Raw genomic sequence first — 11,659 nt, 5'->3', positions numbered from 1 at the left:
ATTTGTAAAGAAAGAAAAATTACAAGATTTATAATTTGTGTTTTTAGCCTCTCCTTTTAGTTTGAGGAAGAAAAGTACGCGAGATGTTATGTTGTCTTACAAAAATACGGGGTAAAAATAAAATAAATTGTGCCGTGACCCGGACTCGAACCGGGGTTGCTGCGGCCACAACGCAGAGTACTAACCTCTATACGATCACGGCTGACAAACAGTTAATTTACAAATTCACCTTTTTCAGTTGGCTTACTAATTTACATTACAACTAGAAGTTGCGCAATTCTGTAATTATAGAAACGGTCTAATAGGACTTAACTGTGTCTGAAATCAATATGATCCTTTTCATTTATATAGTGAAATATGTTCATCACTACGGGCTACAAGCTGAAAAAGATACCTAATGAATATCATAATATTTAAAAAACAACAACAACTCACTCAAATTGTAGTTTTTGTGACGGTCTTCATTGGTCGTGACCAATATCAATATGTTTGGGTCTTTAAAGTACTTTTTGTTGTAATGACAAAAAAAAAAACAGTACTATGATTTATTACAACATATAGTCAAACAAACAGTAAGTTCTTACATTAGGCCACTCATTATAATGTATAAAGTGCTTTCCCATGGTCTTTGTCAACTAACATGGAGCGTGTCGCCTCCTGGGGTTTATTTCCCTATTATGCGTTCCTGACGCTATCTAGTTTCCGTAGTGTAGTGGTTATCACGTTCGCCTCACACGCGAAAGGTCCCCGGTTCGAAACCGGGCGGAAACATAACTGTTATTTTTTTTTTTTTTGTTTTTTGTCTTTTTTTAATATAGTTGTTGGATTAACACCAGGACAGAAAGACACGTCGTGCAACCAGTCACAGCACATTTCTCATCAACATCTGTCTTGGTTTTTCCAAGAATATTGAAAATCTGATATTTTGTTGTTTGAAAGAACATATCTGATAATAAATATGGCACTTTTTTCAATGAGTATTTTTAATTTTGAACTGATGATGTTTATTTGTGGATAATATTGAACAAATCTAATGTATTTAATTTGTCTTTTATCACATAATTAAAACTAATTTCACTGTCTGATGCTAACTGTTGTCATGTTCGTGCTTTTCGGCAGGAGCGAAACAGCGGGTGGCCAAAAAATGTACTGCATCCGTACTGTAAGGACTTGCCATTGAGAATGAATGGGAAAAGTTAAGAGAGTTAATATCAACTGTACACGGCCGCCGCGCGCTCGGTTTAATTGATGATTTATTACAACATACAGTCAAGCAAACGGTAAGTTCTTACATTAGGCCACTCATTGTAATGTGTAAAGTGCTTTCCCATGGCCTTTGTCGACTAACATGGTGAAGTGTCGCCCCCTGCAGGGTTGCTTTTGCTATTATGACAACAATAAAAATAAATGAAGATATATATATATATAAGAGATGAATGCAACGGGACTTATGTGGGAATGACGTTTCTCCCGCTCTGCCGACACATCATGAAGGACACCCAGTTTCCGTAGTGTAGTGGTTATCACGTTCGCCTCACACGCGAAAGGTCCCCGGTTCGAAACCGGGCGGAAACATCATTATTATTTTTTTTGTTTTTTGTCTTTTTTTAATATAGTTGTTGGACTAACATCAGGACAGAAAGACACGTCGTGCAACCAGTCACAGCACATTTCTGATCAACATCTGTCTTAGTTTTTCCAAAAATATTTGAAAATCTGATATATTTTGTTGTTTGAAAGAACATATCTGATAACAAATATGACACTTTTTTCAACTAGTATTCTTATTTTGCACTGATGGTGTTTATCTGTGGATAATATTGAACAAATCTAATGTATTTGATTTGTTTTTTATCACATAATTTAAACTAATTTCACTATCTGATGCCAATTGTTGTCATGTTAGTGCTATCAGACGGTGACATCCTCATAGCCGTGATCGTATAGAGGTTAGTACTCTGCGTTGTGGCCGCAGCAACCCCGGTTCGAATCCGGGTCACGGCACATTTTAGGTGTTGGCAGTTATTATTCAGATAAACATAGAGTTTGCACTATTAGTGTTACTTTGGAAATCTTGAGTCATTTTGCAGTGATCAGTGAAGCCTGACTTTACCAATATTTTTAATTTATTCTTCATTTTAGTCAATTGTAGAATACCATAGATATTATGTTGAAGGTTAACATTTATGTAACCAATTGGTTAATAAGAAATGGGTCAGTTTTTCTCATACCTACTGTTGCTGACTATTGTTCTCTGTTTGAGTGACATCACTTGATCAAGACTCTTCTAACATTCCACACTACAAAATAAGAATGTATTTATTTTTTATTAAAGAAAAAAGTATGATTCATACTGATATTGGATCAATATCGGTTGCGGCCGATACGTAAGGCTGCAATATCGGTATCATATCAGGCTGGCTTTACCGCAGTGCTGCGGGCGAGGAGACGGTGCCCGCTCACGCATCTTGGCTGCGGGTAATGCAACGGTGAAAAAGCCGAGTATAAACGCCAATGTGCTCCTTTGGAGAGCGCGCGGTCCGCAAACGGAGCCAGGCATAACGAGCCCTTCGCTGAGTGCGCGCACACATTGAGGGCAGCAGGAAAAAGGAAGAACATGCCGAGCGCAGCAATAGCGTGTACACGCTCATCAGAATCAGCATGGAGGGACCAGAACTGATGGACGATGATGCTAGGCCAGATGTTCAGCTGTGGTTCTCCCAGGGCAGGGGTCTGCAACATACGGCTCTGGGGCCTAATGTGGCCCTTTGACTCTTTTGCAATGGCTCCCTATAGCTTTAAAAAAAAAAAACTATTGAAACTATTTTTTACAGAGGCTATTAATGATTAATGACAAATAAAATCAAGATATAACAATTTGTTAACCTAAAATAAATGTGTTGTGCAATGACTGGTAAGATAACTAAGATAAGATAAGATAAGATAACTAAGCCAAAAAAACACTATTCTGGAAGAAAATAAGAGATTTTAATTGTGTGGGAACAGATTAATTTAACCGCTAATGCATGCTTTATGTGTGGCAAGAAAAAATTGAACTTCCGGCAGACTAGTCGCATTAAAGGCTCGATGCTGCCCTCCACAGGTAACTTGTTTCCCCACATTATAGGAACGCTTGGCTTTTTGCTTGGGCGATATCTTCATCGCCCAAGCGGCATCAGATTCTATGTCGACGCTGATTGAATATTCCTGTTGCTATGTCGAATCTCTGGTCGGTGATTGGCTGCTCAGCCGCACTGGCTGGGCGATTGTTCTATCGCACAAGTGAGTCAGCAGACATCAGCAGGAAACCATTTTACCCCAAAATTCTAATTATTCTTTTGTATATGACATGTTGTTGCAAATTTAAACACACATGATGGTCAAAACGATTAATTATTCAAAAAATATTTATAAAAAAAAAAAATCAAAAACACTTAGGGGGTGGCGCCCGAGTGCTCTCTATTGGCTAGCCGCCACTGTAATCTCATCTCTGATTGACTTTAATAATTTTTTTTTTTTTCCCCTTTTTCTGATTTTTGAGGGTAATTTTCTTCTTTCCTTTCTCTTTTAGAGCAAACATTGGCACTAAGGTGGCCCAGAGCCCACATGTGGCCCTTTATGTGGACCCCAAAAGTAAATGCACAAAATGACTCAAAAAACATACAAAATGACATAAAATACAGAAAAGAACAAAAAAACTGCAACAAAAACAGAGAAATGACTCAGAAAACACAAAACGACACAACAAAAACACACAAAATGACTTATAACATGAACATGAAAAATACACAAAATGTAAAAATATACAAAATGTCAACAAAAATATACAAAATGTCAACAAAAACACACAAAAATGAAACCAAACAAACAAAATGACTAAAAAAATAAATAAAATGTGGGTGACCATAGAAAAATATCAACTGTATACTCACCTTGTCAGATGAAATAAACAGAACTCAAACAACTTGTAAAGCATTTTTTTAATAATAATAACAACAATAATAATAATAATAATAACAATAATAATAATAATAATAATAATAATAGTGTTTTATTTGCCAGGTTTAGCGACTGTGTCCTTCCTGAGGAAATACTCACAGAGACGGAGGAAAGGTAGCAGAGTTAAACAGGGAAATACATAATTACCTCCAAGAAAGTAAGGTAAAAAAATCCATCATGGTAGGAATTTAAATATTTGAAATTCTAAAGCATGTGTACAAAGCAGCCAGCAACCGGATATGAAAGCTATTGCAGTTGTGCTTATTTATAGACATGCAGCCAGAATTACATTCAGTTTAGTCACTTCTTTAAAAAACAACAACATGCAAGTAATGCCAACTGCAAAACAGAAAAGCACTTATTGTTGTTGGAATTAAGATTTTTGAGGAAAATGACCAAGTTAGAAATAAAAGCTTCTTCATATACTGTATTTAACTTTATGTAAAAAGTGGCCCGTGGCTTTTTTTCATAATACAATTCTTTATCTATAAAAGACATTTTGTTGGTTTTGTATATTATGCATTTTCCATGCCTCCTCTTAGTGCCTGAGGAAAGGGGATGAATATTCACATATTTCTGAGCAGCTGTGGAGAAAAACATCATTTAACGTATACAAAGGTTGAAAAGGAAGACTGTAAAGATTGAAAGAGAAGAGGCTGAAGAGGCTTGGGTTGGCGTCCCACTTCCAGTTGATGAATCCTGCACAAAAACTTAGCAGTCCTCCAATGAGCCTCCAAAACGTTTTTCATTTCTTTAAAAAATAAAAAAGGTGATTAAAGAAAAACTCTGTGGATACGCGACGAGTCTCTCTCTGCATTTTTTTCTGAAATAGATGAAACTGTGAGAGGAAGAGGAGGAGGAAGGTCATTACTTCAGTCTGTTTTATTGTTTGATTCTTCATAAAATCCAGCCACAAATCCATGAGTCTCCAAGTAACCTGCTCAGAAAAGTCCGACTTAAAAAAAACCTTAGGTATGATTGGATCCTTTGCTAATGTGGGCGTGTCTGGTTGATCATCTTAAGCCGGGATTGGTCAATGACATCCAGCAAGTTCTTAGCGTCCACTGCAAGAGCGTGAGCTGCCATTAGCATCTGCTTCTTGTAGTCCTTTTGTAAACTGTTCCAGGGCAAAGACACACACACACACACACACACACACACACACACACACACACACACACACACACACACACACACACACACACACACAATGCATCAGTTTCAACACAATGACACTGGATTCCACAGGATTGTTAACTTTTTCCCCACCTTGTCATGACGTACTGCTGGGCCAGTTTCATCTTTGCTATTAACTCGGCCAGATCGGAGTTCAGGAGCTTCTGGGCCATTTCGATCTGTCAGCAAAAAAACCCAAAAATAATTAGTGATGCCCCAAAATTCCGGCCACTGAAAATGTTCAGGCTGTAAATGGCACAAAAGTGCATTTTTGAAACATTTTTCTCACTGAAATGAATGAATATACTTTATTGTCATATATGTAGAGATAGGGCTGGGTATCGCCAGGTACCTCACGATTAGGAGTGTGACAATATCTTGATACGGCGATATATCGCAATATTTTTTTTCGCACGATTGATTATCGATATGCTCGTGCTAAGTATCAATTTAAAAAATAATCTTTTTTTTTTCCACTAAACTGTGCAGGTACGTCTTCACAGAAATGTTGTCACTGTTTGTTGAAGGAACCAATATATTGTTTACTGGAATATTGCACTATAATGGTGTCACTGGTAAGATAGTGACAAAATGACTTATGACATGACAGAAAAATACACAAAATTATAAAAAAATATACAAAATGTCAACAAAAACACACAAAAATGTAAAAATATTGCACTATAATGGTGTCACTGGTAAGAAAGACCCTATTTTTTGTTTACAGAAAGCACTACTGGAGACACTTATTTACAGAAATGTTGCACGAAAATAGTGTCACTGTTCATAGGACAATTGTTCAATTTATTGTCTTTCAGAAATATAAAATAAAAATTGTATTTTTTCACTTAATCTTTCTTTTTTCTTGTTATGTCATAAATTATCGTAGATTGATTTCTGACCAATATATCAATTGTCAAATCGTAAGATACGCTACGCAATACCTTTGTATTGCGTAGCGTATCGTATGTGCAGACTGCACATACATTTCAGTGCTAATACTAATATCAATTTGTTCTTTGTACACTTGAAAACCTGAGAACATTTAACTTGTGCTTAGTACTTAACTTCTGTAAAAAGGAGAAAAATAAAAAAAAAAAAATCAATATTCGGCGCCAGTGTATTGATAACGTACCGCAAGACGAAATATCGTGATATATCGTTGTATCAATATTTTTGCACACCCCTAATGTAAAGCTACGTACAGGAAATGTGTTCTCTTCTTTTTAAACCATCCCTGTGCAGCAGTTAGTGTTAAGGGACTTGCTCAACATCCCACAGTGATGGCCTGGCTAATGTTGTAAAGACGAGAGCAAAACTGCGAAAGGTCCCCGGTTCAAAAACATTATTTTACAGTCAAGCTGTATTTGAAAATATGTTCTGTTTTGGTGGATTTAGATTAAAAAAAATCAGGAGAGATCATTGTTACCATTAGAGTTCTACACAACACATTAACTTGTATGAAAATGAATATGAACTTATTTCATTTCACCTATAGTGGTTGGACTAACTCAGGGAGAGAAGGACACTCAGAAAGCAAAATAACTTGTCCCCGTCTGTATTTTATTGAAGGTGAGTTGAAGGGGCACATAAGTGTGTTTTATGATACTGTGTCACATCAACACTATAGTTACGCATAGGCCTCCATCAACAAGGTTAACATGGCAGCCTTTCAAAGTGTTTCCGTTGGGACTGTGTGAGTGAGAATGACTGGGCTTCACCTCTCTGTGTGTGCTGACTGGCAGCACAGGAATCGTCTCATCAACTGTGGCAAGTAAAGTCCTCAGAGCCAGACCCACCTCCTACACACACACACACACACACACACACGTGCTGTATAACAATCCAACAGACAGTTGAAGCCGATTCCAGATGTGAGCGTCCCACCTTCACCATGGGGACATATTCCTCTGGTGCAGCAGGCTGGATCCTGTTGGACATCTCAATGACTGCTTTAACCAGTCCTGTCACGTTCTCATACACTTTATCATTGGAGCGGTCCAAGTTGGCCGTGGGTGGGGGGCTGATCTCCTGAGGCTGCAACTGCACCAACATAGTGGACACTTCATGAATACAGAACAGGACGTTTCTTGGAAAAAAAACATTGGTTAGTTTTCGCCGCATGCATTTGTTGCTACATGCTACGAGTCAGTGGTTCTCAAACTGTGCCATTAGGGTCCCAGTTTGTTTAATCAACTGTGTGATACAAGGAGAACAGGGTGAGGGGTGCTCCCCACAGTTTTAGAACCACTGCAAAAAACTACCTATTCCTCCACAGTCTGTTACCATTTCTAGTCCATCAAACTTACTTTTATAGACTTTGGCTCATTGCTAATTACATTGGCTACTACTTTACTACACATCTACTAGTTTTGGGTACGCTAATGCGATACTTGAACTTTATTTTTCTTCCTCAGTTCATTAAGATTGGTTCAAGATGATTTACTCAGACCCAATGAAAAAATAAATATGTATTCTTATTCTTTGTTTTGACACTGGTGAAGAAAAACAATCCAAGTCAATAGCAGCTAATGCTAGCTAATGCTAAAAACAGACACACACAGATCAGCTTACCCTCCATGGCTAATGGGGAGAATGATAGAAAGTGGATGTTGGACGGGGGAGTCAAAGGTAATAAATTGGTGGGTGTGGATTGTATCCACGTGGATAAAAGATTGTATGGATGCAGAGATGGAAAAAAGAGAGATAATTTGAGAATGGATGATTGGAAAGAGGCAAATGCAGCAGCAAAAGGGAGAGAAGAGGGACAGAGTGTTAGGTTGAAGCCAAACACAGGCAGTTGGACATATTATTTATAACTGTGTAACTACAGAGACAGATTCCCAGTGCAGGCAAACCCATGCAGATTACTTCTGAAACAGCCGCATGTCACTCCTGGACTTTACCTTCACTCCCTCGTTGTAGCTGTCCACTGTGCACAGAGGGGCCAGGTGACCCGGGGCGCCCGGTCGAGGAGGTTTCTTTGGAGGAGCCACGAGATCTGGAAAGAAATCATCTCATCACAGAGAATCCTACTACAGTAATTTACTGAGGAAAGGTGTGCTCCAATAAAGAAAATTATCATTACAATGAGGCATAAAAATAGGTATATATATGGGCAGAGATTTGTCTCAAAAATATTCACAAATATATCCACAATTTTCACATGTATTTTTTAGATTTCTACAAGTGTTTTTCCGATCCACAAATAGTATATCCACAATTTACACGTGTTTCATAATTTGTGTGTGTGTATTTATCATGAACTATCATGTGTTAATCTTCAATTGTCCTTGTGAATTCCACATATCAGGATTGGGAACTTTGTGTGCGTGAATCTGAGCGAAACTGTATTGCGTTTGTCGCTGGCCGATCCACAAATGCACTTTACATAATTCACAAGCACAATGGAAGTTTGACACGTTAATTCATGATAAATACACACACACAAATTATAATTACAAAACACGAGTAAATTGTGGATACACTTGTGAATCTGACAAACACGTGAAAATCCTGGATGCATTTGTGGATCTGGAAAAAAAAAACATGTGAAAATCTGAAAATTACATGTGAAAATTGTGGATCTAATTGTGAATATTTTTGAGACAAATCTCTCCCATATACACAAACCTCCACCAAGCGCCAAATCCCCTCTTTGCCAGATATTGGCAACTATCTGGATCGGTGATGCTGATCATGGTTCCGTGATTAGTCACACTTTAAAGGCTCAGAGGAAATTAATATCCTCATTAATAGTGATACAGTAGGTCCAAATATACAGTATGGGCTCCACTCTTTTCTCAAAAATTTGTGATGAAATTCGTAATCTGGATCCGGTCCAGATGAAACTCAGTCGGGTAATTGAGGAACCAACTCGACATACAGTAACTGAGTAAAATTTCATAAAGATCGGTCAATTACAAACTCAAATATGAATTTTTAAAAATGATCTCCAATGATGAGAGATACGGATTTTTTGATTATTCAAACTGATCCAGAATTAGTAATAATGATCTGGATCCCCTACAAAATGTAATGGAATCTTAAATGGCACAAGGTCTACCTTTGATTAAAAGTTTGTAAAAATCTGCGTTATACTTTTGACGTAATCCTGCAAAAAGACAAACAAATAAACAACTTAATAAATGCTGGTGAAAGTAGGATATAACTTACCTGGTTTACCTATGGGCTGGTAGATATGTTGGCTGCCACCCTGTACAGAAACAAATAATATTAACTCATTATTCAGACTAATCATTTCACAATAATAACACAATCATAAAAAAAGAAAAGCCTACATTATACCCAACCAGTTCAGTGTTGTTTTTCTACTACAGTGCTGTGTGTGGAGACAATTACTTCAGGATATTGTAACCCTACGTTTGCTGTAAATGTGCCGTGCCTCGGGCTTTTCAGATCCCATGAGCCCTCTGTGGTGAAGTGCCTGGTATGCAGGCAGCGGCTCACAGACACAAATACTTTCCCTTCAGTAGCTGCACTTCCTCACTTTCTGCGTCAGTCAGAATGAAAGCAATCGCTCTACGTCTATAATCTCTGAGCTTTCACTGACTTACTTTCTGCTCTGGCTTTAGCTGCAGTCCCTGTGTTAGAGCAGACATGACATCTGTCCATACCTGTAGACTGGAACTACTTTTATACATAAAAAGAAAAGCGTGGACTGACTGACCGGTGCTTGCAGCGTGAAGTCCTCTCCGTCCATGCTTCCTCTGCTGTCTCTGGACTCGGCCTTCTGCAGGACACGCAGCACAGAAATATTACTGATAATGCAAAATAAATCTGGACGCAGAAGAAAAAAAAGGCCAAATGTTGCCATTCTTCATCCATCTTTTCAATCTTGCCATGGTTTTATACCGTGATAGTGAAGCATGCCTTGAACAGATGCATCCTGGGCGAAAAAAAGCGACTGAGAAAATAAAAGTGTAAAGAGCGGAGGCCATTGAAAGAAGGAAGAGGAGAAAGGGTGAAAAAGTGACAGAGGATAGAGAGAAGCTTTAATGCACGGAGGGAGAAACAAAGTAAAGCAGAGAGAAAAGTAGTGAAGTGAGAAGTGAGACGTAAATGTAGAGAGAGGAAAAGTTAAGCAGGGAGGGAGGAAAAGTGTTTCCAGAGAAAAATGTTGTTCCAGTGTAACACCGAGACAAAGTCCTGCAAAGAAAAGAGCCAAAGTCTCTCTCTCTCTCTCTCCTTTCTGTTTCTCCCTCCCTCTCTTTCAATCACTCTTTGTCTGATGGTGACTCCACACTCAAGTCCTCCCTCTCTTCCACTGCCAATCCCACTTCCTTTCTCCCTCCCTCGGTCCTTTTCCTAACTTTTACTCTTCTCTTTGGTAGTCACAGTTTATTAATATCCTGTCTCTTTTTTTGTGGCCATTTTTGTCTCCAAACATTTCTTTATTGATATTACCCAGACTGAAGTAGTATCAATCTCTTTATTCTGCTTGAGTATACAGTAGAAGCTGGGTTGAGGATTTGTGACAGTTGATGGATTATGACTGAATTTTTATTCACCACAGCAAAGATTGACATGACTCACGGCACGGCACGGTGGAATAAATACGTCATGTACATTGTGGACACCAGGTTGCCAATCATTGGCATCATTTTTGGAATGTCCAGTGGTTTTATCCATCTGGACAGAGCCTCAGAAAGTGTTAGAAAGTATATTTAACACTAATCTACCCATGCAGTTTCCCACACTCTTTTGTTTTCAGGTAAATTAGACTCATTAGTCAGGCGAGCTGATTAACGCTTATTTAGTATTTTGATAACTGCTGGTAAAAAGGAAATCACAAGATATGTATAAGATATGTTGTTAACCCTTTACAGACAGAAAGAGAGGATGGATGGCTCTGTAATTCTGTATGTATACTTTATTGTTGGATGTCCTATTGGGACAAATGATTGGTTTGTATTATCTATTATTGTTTTTTAAAACTCCCAGGGGGACCTTTTATTACAATAGAATAGAATGGAATAGAATAGAATAGATAGGCTTTATTGTCTGTTCTTTTTTTGACACAGCCACAACCACAACATTTTAAGCACAATAAAACACATTCAGCACAGTAAAACACATAAAACTGGTTTAAAAACACACGATGAGGATAATTTATTTACTTTATATACATATATATACTGTATATCTTTTCCAATTCTTGAGTTTTCTAAACTAAAATGACCTTTTGTATTTTGTTCCTTGTTTTGTAGCATAAAAATCCTAATTGTGAGCGACAAAAAAAGTACCAATGTATGTAAAGTGTGCACTGTTTTAATGCTTTCACAAAAATTTAAAATGCATGTATCGTCTTCACCTAGAATAATGGTGAGTGTGTTTGTTTACCATGAAGCTTTCCTCCTGCTCCAGCCACCGCTGGTCATCCTCCATCTGCTGCTGCTGCATCATCAGCCTCTCCTCCATCAGAGCCTGACCTGCACCACCGCCGTCCTGTAGCAGTCACAGA

General features: G+C 38.0%; 1 protein-coding gene and 4 non-coding genes across 8 annotated transcripts in view; 3 read left to right on the top strand and 2 right to left on the bottom strand.

Moving 5' to 3' along the window:
* Positions 1-130: 130 nt before the first annotated feature.
* Positions 131-202, bottom strand: trnah-gug (transfer RNA histidin (anticodon GUG)). The gene has a single exon. It is a non-coding gene; the product is annotated as a tRNA-His (tRNA).
* Positions 203-698: 496 nt separating this feature from the next.
* Positions 699-771, top strand: trnav-cac (transfer RNA valine (anticodon CAC)). Its single transcript has one exon. It is a non-coding gene; the product is annotated as a tRNA-Val (tRNA).
* Positions 772-1,502: 731 nt separating this feature from the next.
* On the top strand, positions 1,503-1,575 carry trnav-cac (transfer RNA valine (anticodon CAC)). Its single transcript has one exon. It is a non-coding gene; the product is annotated as a tRNA-Val (tRNA).
* Positions 1,576-1,932: 357 nt separating this feature from the next.
* trnah-gug (transfer RNA histidin (anticodon GUG)) lies at positions 1,933-2,004 on the top strand. The gene has a single exon. It is a non-coding gene; the product is annotated as a tRNA-His (tRNA).
* Positions 2,005-3,965: 1,961 nt separating this feature from the next.
* ptk2aa (protein tyrosine kinase 2aa) overlaps positions 3,966-11,659 on the bottom strand; it is a 58,977-nt gene continuing 51,283 nt past the window's right edge. For all 4 annotated transcript variants that reach the window (XM_028460593.1, XM_028460590.1, XM_028460591.1 and 1 more), the window contains 8 exons: positions 11,539-11,643; positions 9,866-9,928; positions 9,352-9,391; positions 8,082-8,176; positions 7,063-7,218; positions 6,897-6,977; positions 5,269-5,354; positions 3,966-5,116 (listed from right to left, as the gene is read on the bottom strand). In XM_028460593.1, the coding sequence (XP_028316394.1) occupies positions 4,990-5,116; positions 5,269-5,354; positions 6,897-6,977; positions 7,063-7,218; positions 8,082-8,176; positions 9,352-9,391; positions 9,866-9,928; positions 11,539-11,643 (753 nt within the window). In that variant the 3' untranslated portion in view covers positions 3,966-4,989. The remainder of the gene's footprint in view (positions 5,117-5,268; positions 5,355-6,896; positions 6,978-7,062; positions 7,219-8,081; positions 8,177-9,351; positions 9,392-9,865; positions 9,929-11,538; positions 11,644-11,659) is intronic.

The sequence above is a fragment of the Gouania willdenowi genome, chromosome 11, assembly GCF_900634775.1.
Source record: "Gouania willdenowi chromosome 11, fGouWil2.1, whole genome shotgun sequence".
Lineage (NCBI taxonomy): Eukaryota > Metazoa > Chordata > Actinopteri > Blenniiformes > Gobiesocidae > Gouania > Gouania willdenowi.
The sequence above is the reverse complement of the archived record's forward strand: the minus strand, read 5'-3'. Positions and strand labels throughout refer to the sequence as shown.